At 35.9% G+C, this 20139-nt stretch overlaps 1 protein-coding gene across 1 annotated transcript in view; it reads right to left on the reverse strand.

Annotated features, from left to right (window-relative positions):
• Positions 1-260: 260 nt before the first annotated feature.
• LOC140151767 (gamma-aminobutyric acid type B receptor subunit 1-like) overlaps positions 261-20139 on the reverse strand; it is a 41538-nt gene continuing 21659 nt past the window's right edge. Inside the window, exons 2-19 of the mRNA XM_072174102.1 lie at positions 18566-18703; positions 17801-17971; positions 16779-16880; positions 15932-15997; positions 14966-15163; positions 13712-13963; positions 13155-13215; positions 12620-12806; positions 11799-11992; positions 11170-11247; positions 8303-8468; positions 7835-7967; positions 6326-6433; positions 3978-4100; positions 2419-2565; positions 1298-1483; positions 883-1053; positions 261-384 (exon numbers count right to left, since the gene is read on the reverse strand). Of these exons, the coding sequence (XP_072030203.1) occupies positions 277-384; positions 883-1053; positions 1298-1483; positions 2419-2565; positions 3978-4100; positions 6326-6433; positions 7835-7967; positions 8303-8468; positions 11170-11247; positions 11799-11992; positions 12620-12806; positions 13155-13215; positions 13712-13963; positions 14966-15163; positions 15932-15997; positions 16779-16880; positions 17801-17971; positions 18566-18703 (2589 nt within the window). The 3' untranslated portion in view covers positions 261-276. The remainder of the gene's footprint in view (positions 385-882; positions 1054-1297; positions 1484-2418; positions 2566-3977; positions 4101-6325; positions 6434-7834; positions 7968-8302; positions 8469-11169; positions 11248-11798; positions 11993-12619; positions 12807-13154; positions 13216-13711; positions 13964-14965; positions 15164-15931; positions 15998-16778; positions 16881-17800; positions 17972-18565; positions 18704-20139) is intronic.

Consider the following 20139-nt stretch of genomic DNA (forward strand, 5'->3'; position numbering starts at 1 on the left):
GCATGGTTGAAACACATTTATGAAAGAGGAGAATTTACATGAAAATAGAATGTTGCATTGACGTATAATACATAATTAAGGCGCAAAATATTGAATAACCAAGTTCATGTAGAAGTCGCTGTCCAATGGACTGTGTCCATCCAGCTCACATTGTTTAAGACGTCCTCCTAGAACAAACTATTACTATCGGCACATATGACGTTCGCATTGTTGGAACAAACTATGACATATGCACTCCATGACATTTTAATTTGGGTGAATCGGCTTAGTATATCATCAATTGTTTGTGGTAATATTTCTAGATGCATTGTTGTCATTGTTAATTGCAATAGTAATGTCGCCAGTATTTGCCTCTCCCTGAGCTTTTCTTAATGAGTTTTCCAGCTGAAATAAAACACAAGTTAGGTTTACATAACTTTAATATTGTACCGATGGAACAAACGTATTAGATCTAGATGATCCATAAAAATAAAACTTGTACGACTCGTATACAATGAGCTTTGGGTAACCGAGAATTTCGTCCATCTGAAAAAAATGCCCATGACAATATTCCCCATTCCCATCACGAGTATAATTCTCAGCATCAGGGTGCACTATTATTCCATATCAACCTTTTTTTTTCATTTTGGATCTAAAAACGGTCGGCTTATCCGATCTTGATGAGCGATCTGAACATGAAAAGAACCCGCAAAATATGCCTATGTCCAATAAGAAATGCACGCACTTGACTTTTTTATGATGTAACATTTTTATATTGATGCTGCATCTGTGATTTTTCTTGTGTGATTTTTATTGATTCTTGTGATTTTGAAAATATATAATGAAAATAAAAGCACAGGGCACTTTGTGTCTTGTGGAAAGATAAAAAAGAAATGTACGCACTTGGATAATTCGCTTCCTCAAATTGATATTTTCCAGATTTGGAGTACAATCCGCTGGATCCTTTTTGAGTCGATCTTCTAAATTCTGAGAAGACTCTGATAAATCTCGTGAGGAGCCATTTTTCATAGTCGATACAGGCTGTCCTTCTGGATATTTGTACACAGAAATTATCTGGAACAACGACAAGACATTTTATACTCAATTTTAAAATGCCAATTCATGGACAAGGAGTAAAGAGAAGAAAAAGATCTAGAAATTAAACCACTCAATATTGTCTAGGAATATACATTTATGTCAATTATGCTCAAATTAATCTTTATAACATTTATAATGTAAGCTTTAGATTTAGAGGGGTTGTCACATCGTATTTCTCAGAAGGTCTAAATCACCCAGAGATTTGCATTGTTTAACTTACCTTGGGTATAAAGATAGTAAGTAGCGTAAGTGTTGTGCAAAACAAAACTATACTCGCTACAAATATGTAGAGCGTAGATGGAGCGTCAATAATAAGACTAATAGCTCCACCAATTGTACATAATATCACGACATTGTATATGCTGATTCCAATTATCTTGCTATCGTTAAGAGCTCTAATTTGAACCTGGAATTCAAAATGAAGGCATAATTTTGATTGTTAAATTGTGTACATTGCCTACTCATTTTATGCTACGGAAACAGAGCCACGTATTATGATGAAATTTTGAATTTCTGAATTTCATAGCCATTATTGTGCTCATCGGCTCTTTGCAGAGCAACCATTTCTGTATTGAAATGGAAGCAAAACAATCAGTGTGTCCTGTCTGCAAGATTTATATTTGACTCATGGTTTCTGTTCTTTAAAACATTGCAGGTTGACAAATGAAGGATAAGAGATCAATACCACTAATAACCTATTCATAGTTTTGAATGTGACATTTAAACGCCACATGAAACTAGATGATTTAGATGCTAAATGATCAAAAGCACAAAATAGGTTGACCTTGAACTTTTCTTGTTTTAACGCACTGGCCCGTCTGTAATTATTTTTTTCGTACATCATATTTGTAACGCATGTGGTAAAATCAGTTGAATTTTTGCTTTATTCCGTGTTAAATTATGAAAAACGAAAAAAAAATACAAATACGATGAACGCAAAAAAATAAATAATCGCGAACCGCAAACACCTTAAAATGGCAGTACACCCTCGAAGCTGACAGTTACAATTAGGTATGACAAATATTTACTAAAAGCCTATGCCGTGCGGATGCATTTTGGTAATATTTCAACAGAAATGTAATATAATAAGAGAAAATATACCATTTCGAAGCATCAAAACCCAAAATTTTACAATCTTTTTTGCCATACAACCTTTTTCAATTTTGGAGATTTTAAAGCAGCCTTATCAGATGCCACATAAACAAAATTAATAGTTCCTCGTAGTTTTTCCATGCATCGCCCAGGCCTAACCTATACTGTTTATAACGCTTTCGCTGCAGTATGGTCTGTATCTGAATACCTGTCATTTCGTCAGTAACTACTATCATTTTGTATACATGCCTTCCTTGTTTCCCATGCTAAGAACATTCCAAAGATAAGGAGAAGTCCTTTGAATCCACATAACGCTATAAGCCAGTATGTTATCCAGGAACATGTACAATAATCAACGTAAGGTAGGAGCTTCTGATTTACCACGTTTGGGTCGTCCTGTGAGGAAATTGAAATGTAATACATGTCGCCAGATTGATCATAAACATATAATCAAGTTTATTCTTTTTTTACAAAGAAATGCACTTACTGTGTTAATTTCGATAATAACACATATCCAATCCTCGCAATGGACACGGTATTGCCAGTGGATTGTTATTTTGTTTTGGGGTTTGGGTTTTTTCTGTCGGAATTTTTTTAACAGGATGCATCAGAAATCATTACCAATTACGAAGCTTCGTAAGTCTTAAAATCAAAACTTCCGAGGTATCGTAAGTTCCATTTCACTAAAATTACTTACGATCGGTACCCTTCGTAAGTAATGCGGACTTACTACAGGGACCCTTCGTAAAGTTACGTTCAGTTAAAGGGTATTCGTAATTTACGTTTAAGTTTAAGGGAAATGGACCCCAGTTCACTTCTTCAAGTGTTGAAAAAGATATGAGGTGATATCAAAAAGGTACACAGTAAATTAATTTCTTTGGATCAGAAAATAAGAACATTAATAACTTTAAATAAAAACATTTTAATTTGACTTTATTCTACCGATCCTGTACATGACATTTATTGAAATGCAGGTAGCTCCTGAAAAAAGAAAATGACAAACCATTGCGCCAATCTTTTAAATGTGGGATCGAGCTTCTATTTTTAAATTTTTATTATCGTGATCACAAGAAAGCTGTAATCTTAGTTTTATGTTGTTTTCAATATTTGTTATTTATCTTTTGTTCTGTCTCATTGTGTACAGTCTGGATCGCGATAAAAATACGTTTATGACGTGTAACCCATCAAAATCAAAAGTAGAAGGCACCAAACTAAGGTCTAAAGACGGACACTGGACTACATCATCGATCGATATCTTATCGTTGATTCGTTGCTTAGACAACTGTCAACAAACCGTCAATACGGTAAAATTGAAACGATTATGTAGAAAATTTATGGAACAATTAGCATATTGCAACAATAAATTGTCATAGTGTAGCATTTATGCATCAAGTTGTTACATATTTTAAGGTTTCTACCATTCTCTTGGTCGGGCTGACGTTACTAAGGGGAAATAGCCTTGTAAAACCAGTGTGCGCATGTGCAGTCCAGTTCCCCGTTCTCAAGCTGGTTGCTATGCGCGCGCTTGTGCAAAGGGGACGAAGGGGCAATGATCCCGGATGTCCGACCGAGTCAATGTTTCCTACTTTGTAGATTCCAGAACAATACAAACATTTTCGCGCGCTTCCCGCGCATTCCTACAATTAACTTGTTCGTTGCCAAACGGTTCTGGATTCAATATACTTCAGGAATTTTTTTCAAACCCCATTCTCCTCCCCTTTCCACAATGTCAAAAGGAAATCTACGCCACGGCGTCTTACAACTCGGCATCCGGAATTACTAAATAAATGACGCTGCTCATTACTCACCCTTTCAAAGCCTTGATCTGTGGCTATATACCAAGGGCTAATAACTTGCCACAATATCAAGATGATCACATCGATGATAAATAGGATGGTAACAAGGAGAAGCAATTGCTGATCTGTAATTATCTGTAAAAACAAGAAGAGCTTAAGCTTAACATCTATACCCAGTTACGATGCATTTCAGATAAAAGAAGATGATACAAAAATATCTAAACATGTAACACGGGTCAAAAAATGATCTAGATCAAGAAAGAAGTGCGCTTTATTTTCGAGTTATTTTCATAAATGTAATCCACGTCATACCATGGAAATAGTAGATACCAAGGTATTTTGGTTACATGCTTTAGTAATTGTGTGTATGAATTACTCCACCTACTGTTCTATATGCAAAGCAATGGATAGCTGTGTGTCTCCTGTTATTCCTGTATCCAATGATACCCAAAAGAAGTACCATCATCCCTTACGTAATGTATTGGCGCCTCGCAACATTGGGGAGTTCTTTGTACAAAGCATATGTCAGCAATTCGCAAATATGATTTTCCCGAAATTTTGGCTAACTATGAAATATCAAGATTGAACTTTTGGAAGAGCAAGAAAAATATCGCTGGGTCTTATCAACCCCGTCCATTACCATCGTACCCCGGGTAATGTAGACCAAAGATCAAAAATAATTTTGCTAAGCTAAAATAAGCGTAATGATGAACTTACCAATAGCCCAAGTCATATGAGCGAGTAATTTGGCGTTTTAGCGTACCGGGAAATCTGTGTGGGGTTGGTACAACCAGAGGCGGATTTGAGGAAAAGGGCCCTGTCAGCAATATACATTATCCTGGGGGCCCAATAGTAAAGAGTCAAAATCAGGAGCGTGCCTGAACTTTCTGACGGGAGGGGGCAAGCAGTGGCGTAGTGACTTTGGACGTGACGCGTATGTAGGGCTATTAAGACCCCCTTTTTCACCGGTTACGGTTCGCTATCTCTAAGGTTCGCTATCTCTAAGGTTCGTTATCACTAATTACGAAAAAGGTTCGCTATACCTAAGGTTCGATATCACTAATTTTGAAAAAGGTTCGGTATTTCTAAGGTTCGATATCACTAATTTTAAATAAGGTTCGCTATCTCTAATTTTAAATAAGGTCCGCTATCACTAATTTATTGAAGGTTCGCTATCTCTAAGGTTCGCTATCACTAATTTAAAATAAGGTCCGCTATCTCTAATTTTAACAATCCCGGTATCCCTAAGGTTCGCTATCTCTAATTTTAAATAAGGTCCGCTATCTATAAGTTTCGCTATCTCTAAGGTTCGCTATCTCTAAGGTTCGCTATCACTAATTTCAAATAAGGTTCGCTATCTCTAATTTTAAATAAGGTTCGCTATCTCTAATTTTAAATAAGGTTCGCTATCTCTAATTTCAAATAAGGTTCGCTATAGCGGTCCTTATTTAAAATTAGAGATAGCGGACCTTATTTGAAATTAGAGATAGCGGACCTTATTTAAAATTAGAGATAGCGGACCTTATTTGAAATTAGAGATAGCGGACCTTATTTAAAATTAGAGATAGTGGACCTTATTTAAGATTAGTGATAACGAACCTTAGGTATAGCGAACCTTAATCGAAATTAGTGATAACGAACCTTAGAGATAGCGAACCTTAATTAATTAGGGATAGCGAACCTGAAACAAAATTAGTGATAGCGAACCTTAGGTATAGCGGACCTTTATTGGAATTAGTGATAACGAACCTTAGAGATAGCGAACCTTCAATAAATTAGTGATAGCGGACCTTATTCAAAATTAGTGATAGCGAACCTTATTTTAAATTAGTGATAGCGAACCTTATTTATAATTAGTGATATCGAACCTTAGAACTAGCGAACCTTATTCTAAATTAAGGATATCGAACCTTAGAAGTAGCGGACCTTTTTTTAGGTATAGCGAACCCTTTTCTCTATTAGAGATAGCGGGATTCTGATCTCCATAGACTTTACACGTTAGTGATAGCGAACCTTAGAGATAGCGAACCTTAGAGATAGCGGACCTTAGAGATAGCGGGATGTCACCTCCCCACCATCGCTGTCACCAAAAGACCCCATTACCAGCACATTTGCTGATTTTAAAGGTTTGGTGGTAAAATCAGTTGATTTTTTTTCCAGTGAGTTTTGCTTTATTTCGTCCATTACCATCGTACCCCGGGAAATGTAGACCAAAGATCAAAAATAATTTCACTAAGCTAAAATGAGCGTAAGGATGGACTTACCAATAGCCCAAGTCATATGAGCGAGTATTTTGGCGTTTTAGCGTACCGGGAAATCTGTGTGGGGTTGGTACAACGGATTTAAATTTATTACGTTACCCTTCTCTTAGGCTTCTTGAAAGTAGCAACACGATACACTCTCCATGTTTTGCTGAACATAGCACCAAATGCTAACACAAAGCCAATAGACAAAAGCCACGTTCGTATCTAAAATATGGTATACAGGGAGTATTTCAAACAAAATATATTACAATTTAAATTTTTTCAACTAGAAGAAAAACGACATACATCGAAAATGATTTTTCGTTGTTGGTGAGTAGCATGATGAGTGAATGTTCTTAGTCATCCAATAATTGTAAACAGGATTTGGGAAATAACTCTAATACTGGAACTTACTTTTTGCAACTTTGCTACGTTGCTTCGGGAACCACCAGTCACGTGACCAGTCCAGCGGGTCAGATGCCTGATGGTTCCAGACGCAATGCAGCAAAGTTGCAAAAAGGACGTTCCAATATTAGATTTATTTCCAAAATTCTGTACAGCATAATGTCAGCCAAGTTTGTTTTTGTGTAATTTGATGCTATCGTTTTTTACTGGGGTATGCCCAAATTGACCTGGTACAATTTCTATAGACGAATCCAACGATAACAGGTGTTGAGACTGCCCAATTGGGTGGTTTAAAGTCGCTTAAAAATCGAGGTTATATTGTATTGTGTTGTAAACTTTCATCATTCTTTTGTCTACGTGTAACACTGGTGGTGGAATGCATTTTAAAATTTCCGCCAAGGCCGGATCATTTCACATTTCAGGTGGGATAGACAAATGATGGGAAGCCACATTATGGCTGCCATTTTGGATTCGTCTATACACTGAGTAATAGGCAATTGATAAGGGGAATTGATCCCACCACGCTAAGTATAGGACGAAGTGGACCAACTAGGGTTTGCTATACTTTATGTTTGGATGTAAATGCTTACATGGGATAGGATGAAAGCCAGTGTGTAAGGTACGTGATTATGTTTTTTACCGACATATGAGTCAAAGAGAGCCTTTATATATACTTTTTTTTAGATAATGATGTACATGGAATAGATAATATAATACCGGTTACTTATGGAAACCTTTATTAAATGCTGTACATGGTATAGATAATATAATACCGGTTAGTTATGGAAACCTTTATTAAATGCTGTACATGGTATAGATAATATAATACCGGTTAGTTATGGAAACCTTTATTAAATGCTTTACATGGTATAGATAATATAATACCGGTTAGTTATGGAAACCTTTATTTAAATGCTGTACATGGTATAGATAATATAATACCGGTTAGTTATGGAAACCTTTATTAAATGCTGTACATGGTATAGAAACATGGAAAGCATTAATGTAAACATGGTACAGATAATACGATTGTAATCGTTTCTTCCACAATTTTTTTTTACAAACACCAACTTTTTGTGTATGGAACTAACCCACACGCTTGCACAAAGAACAAATTTGTGCTATTTTTACATGATTTGAATCATTACGGAACAGCCCAAGTTCATAAATTGCGCCGTTCCAACGATTAGAATACCTAATAGCTATGTAGAGGTTTCTTACCTGACATGCCAAAGCAAACGTCCAATCTGATACCAGTGTATTATCAATACCACTAACTCCCACCCAGCAATAGATGAGCATACTGCCCGCAATGATGACATTATTCAGATTTGGACTGGACATTCTAACGAACCTATTAAAATAATGATGATAGTATAATGGATTCCTACAAACTTGGAAATAAGTCTTGGAACACTTTTGTGTCAAGAATGGAAAACTAACACCCCCTCTCCCTCTTGCAATGTTGGGAAATGCCAATGTTTTCAACAGTTTTCCCAATTGATTGATGGGAGAGGGGAAGGAAAATCATTGTTGTAGATGTCATGTTTATTCAAAAACAAAATACACAAAATATCTTTTTTCCAAGATCAAACATCGTTATCTTTATTGTTTGAATTTTACATCCATACATTTATGTATCCATTAAAATGAAGATTTGAGCATATCACAGAGATAAAAGATACCTACTTTTGCTTTCGAAATTTAATGTTGAATGTCAAAAATGATAGTGCTAAGATGCCTCCTGAGGTAGCCATAGCGCACATGATGAAGAAAATGTAAGATGGGATACCACTTTGGACTCTCTTGTAGGTGATGATGATTTGTGGCGTATGATCCAGTGGCACTTCGTTGTCTTTAATGGTCGAAGACGAAGACGAAGACGGAAGAAAATGTATAATAATAAGAAGATAAATGGGAAACAACAAGGACCAGAACAAGAACAATAAATAGAAAATATGAAGAAAAAGAAGACCAAAATTAATAAATGAGAAGAATAAGAAGAATACAGATCAATTAGGAAAAAATAAAAAATATTGCAGAATGTCACACAAAATAGGAATCGGTTGACGAGTGAACTATCCCTCCTTAAAATCCTAAGTGAAGAAAAAATAAAACAAGATCTGTCCTGTGCATCTTGCTTTTTATCCGATAAACTCCATGTTTTGGGCCAAAATAAGGTAAAATTGCCAATGTTGCGCACTTCGCACAAAAACCACCATTTACCTTCATTTTGGGGTTAAATAGTCTCTTGCAATTGTTCCAGTACGACCGGAAATATGTTCATCCGTCTCAATTTTAATTTTAACTTGAGACTTATTTTTATTTTTATTACCGGAGGTAATAATATTAATGATGATGATATTATTGATGATGATGATGATGATAATAATAATAATAATAATAATAATAATAATAATAATAATAATAATAATAATAATAATAACACTAATAATATAGACTAGGCGGTTACCCATATTTGGCGGTTCTCGGCTGGGCGCGATTACCTGGCTGATGGTGACTGTACCCACCAAGTTTCAAGCCCATATGACAGTTTTTACTAATTTGACCTCAGATGACCCTGGTGACCCCAAAATGACCATCCAAAAATTTGGCTCTAAATGTTAACTGTACCCACCAAGTTTCATGTACATATGGCAGTTTTTACTAATTTGACCTCAGATGACCTGTGGGTGACCTCAGATGACCCCAAAATGACCTTCCAAAATGTTGGCTCTAAATGTTGTCTGTACCCACCAAGTTTCATGCCCATACAACACTTTCTAGTAATTTGACCTCAGATGACCCCTGGGTGACCTCGGATGACCCCAAAATTACCTTCCAAAAGTTTGTCTCCAAATGTTGACTGTACCTACCAAGTTTCATGCCCATACAACAGTTTTTAGTAACTTGACCTCAAATGACCCCTGGGAGGGGCCCTGGGGTCAGATGACTTAACGAACATAAGCTTCGTCTTGCCAGGACAGAACAATACCCACCCACAGAGTTTGGGCCCCGTACGACCTATGACGGCCTCACACAACAGTTTTTAGTAATTTGACCTCAGATGACCCCTGAGAGGGGCCCCGGGGTCAGATGACTTAACAAACATAAACTTCTTCTTGCCAGGACAGAACTACACCCACCCACCGAGTTTGGGCCCCGTACGACCTACGACGGCCTCACATTAGCAGTCACAGACAGACAGAGAGACAGACAGACAAACAGATCTACAGAGAATAGCGTATTATAATATAGATACTACTACTAATAATAATAATATGTGAGTGGACATTACGAATGAGCCATAAACTCGACAAATAGAGGTTATCCACTTCACTCATGGCCATATGGGCCATTATGGGCCATTAACTGGGCCATATGGAAGAACAGGGGAATACTTAAATTTTCCCCTGAATATGGACCCAGTATAAAGAAGAAATAAACAAACAAACTCATGTGTGACTTCTAACAAAAGGCACTGGTTCCCGTAGTATTCCTCATTCAAACTAATTCAATGCACAACCTCGGAGTTACCTGCATGACTTTGGCGGGCTATTTTGAAACAGTCATGGTTGCACATGCAGGTACTTCTTTAGAATGTCCTAAACAAGGTATAGCAGTCGTTGATAGGACATGCAGCTTATAGAACATGGATAACCTCTATTGTATTCTGAGTTCTGAGTGAAGGTCGTATTCATAGCTATCTCAATTCAGTGCGACAAGTATCTCATCAAAAACTGTTTAAACCAATCAATAGAGGTTATCCACTTCACTCATGTGTGACTTCTAACAAAAGGCACTGATTCCCGTAGTATTCCTCATTCAGTCCAATTCAATGCACGACCTCGGAGTTACCTGCATGACTTTGGCGGGCTATTTTGAAACAGTCATGGCTGCACATGCAGGTACTTCTTTTAAGTCCTAAACAAGGTATAGCAGTCGCTGATAGGATACGCAGCTTATAGAACACGGATAACCTCTATAATCCTATTGCTGAAGAGGATAATAAGCTAATTCTTCTTATTTCTATAGAATAGGTCTGTCTTTGTTTGCTTTGGCTAAATCCTGTTCAAGTGGTGGATAACAAAGCAGTATATTTTGTCTAGGTATGTATAATCAACAATTAACAATGAGAGGACATTCTTGAACCTCGTTGACTTGGGGATGATTTGAAATGACCGCCAATTATGACTGTTTGATATTTATTACCAGCAATGTGGCAAAAGAGACACACGTAGAACCGATAAAAAGTACAATTTTGTTGAAGGAACAGAGTTCAACAAACCATTAACCCCGCTTCTGGATATCGTTTGAAGTCAAATGATATACCATTTTAAAGTTTATGATATATATTTTCTAAACACAAAATAAAACAAAATTGACCGGGCCGACTTTACGGCTGATTCGTGGTGTCCAGTCATATATGTGTGCCAGTGTCCATCAAGAAAGCGACATAATGCAAATCAAACAAAACCATGCAAGTTAAAAACAAACATATATATAAAAACATTAATATTACAAAATAATATTTTGTGAAACTGTTTTTGGCTCACCTTGCCACAATAGATTTGACACCCAGCGAAGCTGATCTTTGCGAATATCATGATAACCAACAATATGTGAGACCAACTCTAAATGATGAGAATCACAATAGAAGTAATGAAGCATTTTGACAAGTTTTGGTTAGCTTAAATTATGTATCATTTTCAAGGTCAATTCCGAATTGTCTCTTTTTTCGACCTGGCAGCACCTTGAATTATGCTAAAATGACAATAAGAATTAGTATTTTGGCATAAATGGGTATAAAGCGGTCGGGCGAAAACGATTGCAATTGATTGCAAGTATATTTGTGCACCCAAAATATACGACAAATGAATGAACAAATCGTGTCTTAAAGAATATAAGGTGCGTAATGTTACGGTTAGCAATTAGAAATATATTTCTGGATAGCTGGTCCCAAATTCATCCCATTGTTTGAGCCCATGCTACAAAACAAGGAGACATTCATGGCGCATTGGCACATTAAAACTTAATTATATTGCCTGATTACCCAAATGAGAATGATTCTTTCGACAGTACCGCCCAACCACAAATACATGAAATAAGAATAAAATTTAATTTGAGTCCTTTCAGCCTTTCAGTCTTTTTATATATAAATAAAGCTATCATTTGCATGATGTACCTGTCTGAGTCTTGCAGATGTAGGGAAAGAACACACTACAATCCATTACTTGCCATGACCCGTCCTTACTCATTGCCACACAATGCAGTTCAGAGGTTCTCGCCATAGAGCTTCCGTTTGGAATCCATATCGCTTCCTCAGTCATATTAGTATCACTCCAAGTCCATTCCATTTGGTGCTGCTGCAAACCAATCCTGCATATCCGTGGAAAAGATTATTCAATACTAAATACTAATGGAAACGACATTCTTCTATATATTAGAGGCTGTGCAATAATTATGATCCCGGCGGTTAAATGGGAGGATTGCTGCTAGCCGAAAGGGGGAATAACATTTTTGGCAAACAGAGAGGGAGGGCAATTGATTTTGGCACAAATTAATGGGCCCCTTTTAAATACAATGCTCGTAGGAAAATAGTACGGAAACGCTTAAATATGCCAATGTTCCTGTTCTCTGCGCGCGCAATATATATATATATATCTAGACCATTTAAGGTTTGAAAATTGGGATCCCCAAAATTTGGCATGTTTGCAAATGGGGGAGAAATGTTTTAGCAAGCCAAGAGAGGGTAAGCGATTTTTGGTACGCCGTTTGAAATCCCCCCCCACGGCGGGCTCATAATTATTGCACAGCCTCTTATCAACACCAATCTTTAGTCTTTAAACAACTACTATTTAGGCTACATACCAATTAAATATTAAGCAATTTTCGCCGCATTTGTCAATATAATAATCCTCTATTGTTTTGCTAAAACAAATTTGAACATGACAGGGGTAAAACAATGTAATACAATAATAATAGCGACTGCAAATCAATCATTACCAGAACCATGAATCTGATTGTGCAGGCCAATTCCATTTAATAAAGTTGACATCGTTGGGTTCTCTCAAAGACGCCAAGTGGGCTCCAAAATTGCCGCATTCGCCTTCTGCATCCGTCCACGTCAATGGCGAATCCATAAACACATAGCAATCATTAGCATGTCGGACCCATCCGTCCAAACACCCTACTACAAAATAAAGATTATCATGATGGAAATGTTGATCTATGGGCATGATGGGCAGATAGAAGCTCACCTGCCCATCGCAAACTAGCACTTCGCATATTTTCGTTATTAAAACTTTTTATTGGAAAATATTAAGTTGATACATTCCTCTATGGCCTTTCACGACTGTCACTATATTGTTTTCATCATAATATTTTACCAATCCTGAAAGCTTAATAAAACTACTAATTCACCCTGCACATCAAGTAAGGAGGTAAACAACTATTAATACAGTAGTCCTGGCAAAATTGGATTTCTTTCACGTATTTTTGTTTATCCATGATACGTATTTGGTAATCATAAACATCTTACTTTGCGCCTGCTCAAGTTGTATCACTCCAATTCGGTCTCCATTGATGAAGCTAATGGGTCCCTGCATCACAAATGAAAATTGAATCATAAAGTTAAAAGAAATGACAGCAGCGTTGTCCTTTATTTTAATATTGTAGGCAAAGGAAAAGGTTGTCATGTGGTATTACCGTTTCGGTATATTATTATTCATCAAAATATTTGGTTAATTCTACCGGTTAATTATTAATTATATCCTTTCATTAATTCGCAAAAATATTATTTTTCCCGGGATAAAAATCGAGTTTTCTACATCGTTAATGCTAGGATGCAACCAAAATTAATTAATCTGTACTGTGTATAAGTTCAACTGAATTGTGTTTACTTTCCTTAGAAAAAGATTGTGTTGGATGCAGTGTGTGCAAACTTTCCTCAATTTCCTGTAAAAATATCTAAAAGTTTTGCATGCTTAGTGTTTTGTTGTTGGCTCTAATTCAATGTGGCTCATTGTAATTTTAGGATAAATAAACTTGCAGATCGTGACAACTACAGAAAAGATAAAACAAAATAAGCAAACTTACGGATACGCCTTCAAAATTAACATCAGCAAGTAGTCTAAAAAACAAGTCTTTCATTTCAGAATCGTTATAAGTGAAATCCTCTAGTCGTTTAGTAGTGTTTCTGTTTTCAAGCAGCAACGAAGCTTCATGTAACACCAAACCAATAACCCATGCGCCATCATAAGCCATGCTTCCGTATGGCTCGTAATTATACTTAAGATATTCTGGTTGTGTCAGAGTAGATTTTAAGCGACCAACATATTCCGTCGATGTCTGCCATCGTGGAAATAAGATGAGAAGCAAATACAAAATCAAAAGTATTACTTTCGATATTAACTTGTGGAAACTTTTCAATGGACTTATAAATATTACTTTTTGAAACAAGATTTCTTTGAACACGGACAATGTACAACTTATAAAATGTGTTAGTTCTTTCTAAATCGGAAGCTTCTGCCGGCTCAAAATAGATCAAAAGTGACACGTGAATATACCATGCTCAAATACATGGAACTTCAACAATATTTGGTTCATTGCTTTTTGTGACCATGATGACGGTATGAAATTTTTTTTTATTGACGGAAGGCGACTTGCTGACAAAACAAAATCTCAAAATCTGTCTCCCTAAATGTAAAAGCGTGAAAAAGAGAGAATTTCACTCTAAAAGAGTACCTGCAGGGATCACGCCAATGAAATTAAAATTGTAGAAATTGAGCGGGAAAAGAGTGAAAGTCACTCTGAAAAGAGAAAATATGGAGTGCAATTCACTCTCAAAAGAGTGTCTAAGTGTGTCTAAATCCTCATCGCATTGAAAAGGATAGGAACTATCATCAAATTTAAGTATTAATTGAATAACAAAATTATTACACATGGGGAATCCCGAATTTGTATTATGTTATCAAAAACAACATTTTGAAAATATATGGCAACGGAAAAAAAATATTTATCGACGGACACGTTTACAATATAATCACAAAGTTGAACAAAACAGCAAATTTTGCTGCACAAGTCCAGTGTTGTTTACCGCTTTTGCATTAAACTGTACAGGAAGACCACCCGCTGTGTAGAAGGTCACTTCGAGAATTACTGTCTACAAGCTGTTTTGGCAGCGCGGAGGTGGTCACGTGAATATTTATAAATACGTATTTATAAATATAGTCGAAGCATACTGTTAGCAATACATCTTTAATTGGATATTGTATTGATAGCTTTCTGACCTCTATCTCTTCTACATCTTATTTATAACACCTAGCCTACTACCTTGGGAAGACAACTTACCATATTTGCAATAGTAACAGTGGTAGGATCATTCAGCAATGTACCTTCGGTACCAATAAATCCTTCAACTGCTTGTCTCATTTCTTCCAATGTGCAGTCAATTACTTCATCTTCACCGGGTGTCTCCCAGAATTTATGTTTATACCACCCCATCATCAGCCATACGTAACCTTTGCCAGTCATGCCTTCTTTGTATGCCTGAAGATGGTATTAAGAGACAAAATCTTTTAATACCTAAACAAAGATTCCAGATTGCAACGTAAGGTCACAATCTCTTTTGTGCATTTTCGGCAATTGATTTTCAACCAATGGGCTATTCCATTTGAAATCCATACACCTCCTATGGAAGAATTGCCCTTAATCTGTCACACAAGAAAGAAATGTATTTCATTTGAAGTCTACATCCCCTGTGCGGGAGATTAAGGTTATGTCTTTCATAGGGGGTGCATGGATTTCAAATGGTATAGCATAATATATGAGGCGTAATAGTGGTCCATCTAGTTGGTATATCGCATCGACTTTTGATAGTGATTAGCGAATTTAGCATGTAGTAACCAATGTTGGTATTGCAGAAAAGTGAAGGCGCTATGGTGTTTTTGTATCAGTTTTGTATAATCTTTTAAAATCTTTGGTATAACACATTTAAAAACACTCGTGAGTCGCCGGCTTTTGGCGAATACCTTTGGTACATCGAAGTATAATTCATGAGCTTAAAATGTCTACAACACATGTCACAATTTTGGTTTTTGAACACATGGATCGTTTGTTAGTGGTATAGAGGATTTAACCAGAGTATCAATACCTTGTTCTTTTTTATTTTTGAAAAAGCACTGGCCCTGATTTAGGGCTAAAATGATCTGAAATTGAATGAAATGTTTTGCGCGCTTTGCGGACACAAAAAGTTCCAGTACAACCGGAACAAAATAATTATGCTCATCACCAACCCCAGGAATTGACATAGCTTACCTCACAAAATACCGCCCGTGCCGTGCTCTCATACATATTGCCTATGATGATCTTAGCATCCTTTCTCTAAATATAATATATTATTTGGAATGTTGTAAATAACTTAATTTTACAAGGTTAAATCAAGTCTATTTCAAACAATATAAACGTCAGTCTGTTCAACTGTTTAGATAAGATAACTTCCTATAATGTCAAACAAACATAATGAGGATAGTCAACAACAGTAGGAACCTGAGAGATGATGCATTGAATTGATTGCATTCACAAAGCAATATATCATAACAACGCAGATACATAAAAAACACATAAAACGTATGTGATGGAGAGCCAAATCAGACACATAATGCTGACTAGCAAGAGACAAAAATCAAGATTTTAACTCACTAATTGCTTATTACTATTCTTGTCTAATATTGATTGATTTACATATATTTTCATATTTTTAATTTAATCCCGAAAATATTGTACTTTTTCTAAGCCCTGAGAATATTCGCAAATTTACTTTTTCTAAGGACAATAATTCTTATTATTTTTCCATTTTTAGTGTCTTTGGATGAAATACACATAAATGAAATCATGCACACTAACTGAAAACGGATTTATAATTTATCTTTTTGCAGAATTGCATTGATACTATAGAGCCCTATAATTCGGTCATACCTACAAAAAGTAACATTTTAGAATATCTGGTTTTGAGGGAATGGATCACATTGACATTAATTTGTTTTAAAGACAATTAGTTCTTGTTGGTAGATGGTTGAATATTGCGTTGAAAAGGGGACCATGCCAAATTAAAGTAAACATATGCCATATTAAAAGTCTTAGTGGTTTCATATATGTGGCTTACCTTGATGTTTTCGATTTGATTTCTGGGATTGGTGAAGAAACTTTCTGATGTCACCAAGGTGATATTTGCTTCTTTCAATAAGTCATGCATATGATCAATACCCTAAAATGAATATAATGATGTTTTGTTTGAGCAAATTATTAATGTATTAATTTCAATGTAATCTATAGAAAAACAGAATCCATTAACGTAAAGAATCTTTGTCTTCCACCTATGAATTTGCTGCATTTGGTCCATTTTAATGCTAGGCATGGGCTTGACGACTTAATTTTTTCTATAATCATATTGATGATTTACTGAATTTGTTTGAAACATAATAAAAGACAATAATTAATTTAATGGCTCCATATAAAACAATAATTTGGATTTATGAGGGCAGAAACAGATCTTAATAAATGAAGAGAAAGCAAACTGACAGAAAGTATTAAACTCAGAATCATGCAGTAATCTGAATTAATTGCTTTTAGAGATTGGTCAAATAATGGAGAATTCTGAATTCTACAAACAATTTGGGAATTAGATACATAAAATTAAAACAACATTGGATAAAATAACATCAGTGTGTATAGTTAGATACACGATTCATATTGTCACTGTCTAATTTCACTGTAAATTCTTTTTAGAAACGTTTCAGCAATTACTTATATTTCCTTATGCGCAACAACAAAACACCGTTTACTTGGCATTTATACTAGCATAATGGCACAAAGCGCTCATTCCTCGCGTCAGAAAGCAGAGCATGGAAAATAAACAATTTGAGTAGACTCACTTTCTAAATCTTGTTAGCGGAATATCAGAAAAATATATAACATCTCATTTTTACATAATAGCTAATAAGTGCATTAAACGACTATGGTGATATTGGAAATAAAAGACTAATGCGAAGAGGAAGTGACATTAGTCATGTTAGTAGGTCTCGGTGATGAAAGTAAATTTGTGAACACCAGCATCTGCGTATTGAGACCTAGTTAAAAATTGTAAATATACATTTAGTAAATGTAACAAAATAGACGTGCTTTTACCAATTTAAAGACCTCTCTGTTCTCGTGAATAGTTGCCACTCGATTCCACCCATATTCTCTCATTAGTCGGATACGCGCGTAGTTATAGACGGTAGCTGGTGATATGGAACGGTAGAAATAAGGATAGAATTTCCGATTGGATAAGCCAGGAGATTCAGCGCCATAAGCAACCTAAATAACAATAATGTAAACAAAATAGCGATAAACTTTTCATGCACCTCATAATATTTTTCAATTCAATCAGTTCAGACGAATAGTAATTTGTGACCAACACAATCTGCATAAGACCTGGTTAAAATCGTGAGTAAACATAACCAACCTCATTTTACCAAATTGAAAACCACATAAAAGATTTTAATCTTTAACAGGTACACAGGACAGGTAATTTGAAAAACTAGATCAAATGGGTAATTTTGATTTTCCAGACAAATAGAAATCCATGATGAAGTCAAATGTCAATTCTTTTATGTGGCAAGCTTTGCACTTTTCACGGCAACCTTTCTATAGCAAAACTTGACATATCTATATCTTACCTCGCTTGGAAGTTACGAGGTATTATTGAAAATCTACTTGCGGGCGTGAGGTAACCCACGCGAACGACGCACATGCTATAAAATGTTATTATTATAAGAAATTCACATTCACTATTTTGGCAAATAATTAAAAAAACATGGTAACTCATAGTAATCAACACCATCCAAAGTCCAAGTGTTCTGGTCTTTAGTTATCGCAGTTCATAATTACTTTGGACCAACACCTTCTTACCGTTATTAAGTTCCAGTAATAAGCCGTACTTGCAATAGCTTGAGTGGGTGGGGAACAGCCACTACCAAGTATCATTATCTTGGCCGGATCACGAAATAGTTGATCAAACAGAGCTCTGGAACCAGTTCCTGCGTTACACTAGAGAATTATATAAAAAAATAATACATATAATTATGATAAAGAAGAATAGTAACAAAATCGCCAGGGAGCACGGTGGCCAAGGGGAGCGGGCTCCTACTCATAATCGGCAGGTTGCGGGTTCGAGCCCAGACGACGTCATCGTGTTGTGCCCTTGAGTAAGGCGCTTTATCTCGGTTACTCTTCTTCACACAGGTGTATAAATGGGTGTGGGTACTCTTAAATGAGAAGGTAACAGACTCGCTGTGGAGTTGGTGTGGCAATCTTACCACAGCAATATTTCACGATGGAGTCTGGCCTAATCGCCAACGAAAGAAAGATGGCAAGATGTGTATTGTAGGCCAATCAAACATATTAAAAGTCCCCAAAAGTCCAAATAGTGGAATAGTGCCTAATTTGCATAAATCCAAAATGGTCGCTTATGCAGGGGGTGAATTTCAAATTTGGTCAGCTGTTGTTAAAAAGCATACCAATTTATTAGAGGAAAATTGCATATTTGTGTTCTAAAGACACAAATCTAGAAAGTGTTTTCTTAAATTTTTGAATTTTTCCTTCGTTTTAAAAATATGGGTCAAAAAGGATCAAAATTTGACTTTTTTCAATTTTGACCAAAATTGTGGATATTTTAAGGTATATTTTCAAAACGAAAAAAAAAATTTACAAACAATTTTCGTCAATTTTGATATTTAGGGTAAGTTGTTATGGCGGACCGAAAAAAATTGGCAAGGAAAATCAATTTTGATGCTTTTCTCATGTGCTCATTTTTGCAGAAATCTGCCGTGGTAGTTGGATTCCTTGTAATTTATGTCAAACCCCGGGGAGCGACAACGCACACATATGTGTATAGGCCTACTTGCGCGATCGATACTCAATGATCCAAACAATAGCATTTGAATATACCGCCCTTATGTATGTATACATCTGCTTGACATGTCTCGTGTACAATATACCATAATACCTTTATACAATAGATAGTATACCCCACCGTAAATAGCTCTCTTCATTTCTTCGCTGTGCCAATATATACGCGTAATGTACGTAATTTTGAGACTAGATATATTTCGTTCAATAATGATAGGAAGAGGCTGTTTTCAGACAAAATGTTGGCTGTCAGCAGATGCGTAATGGTACCGGGAAGTGTTGCAGAAAGGTAAGCGTACTCATTATTTATTCAAAAATATCACATATTAATGAATTCGAATGGGAAACTTGAAAAGGGATTGACAGGTCAAAATTCTCACCCTAGAAATATTGTGAAATCAACATGATTCAGTCATGTCTACAGTAGAATTCACCACGACCTTTGCAGGACTTAAACCCCATTAAAAGCTATTAAACCAAGATAACACTCATTGAAAACAGCTCAACTATGTTAAATCAGATCTTCTCTGGTTAAATCCACACTACACATGTTTCTGTTTTACCTGTGCAGTGAG

This window comes from Amphiura filiformis, chromosome 5, assembly GCF_039555335.1.
Source record: "Amphiura filiformis chromosome 5, Afil_fr2py, whole genome shotgun sequence".
NCBI lineage: Eukaryota > Metazoa > Echinodermata > Ophiuroidea > Amphilepidida > Amphiuridae > Amphiura > Amphiura filiformis.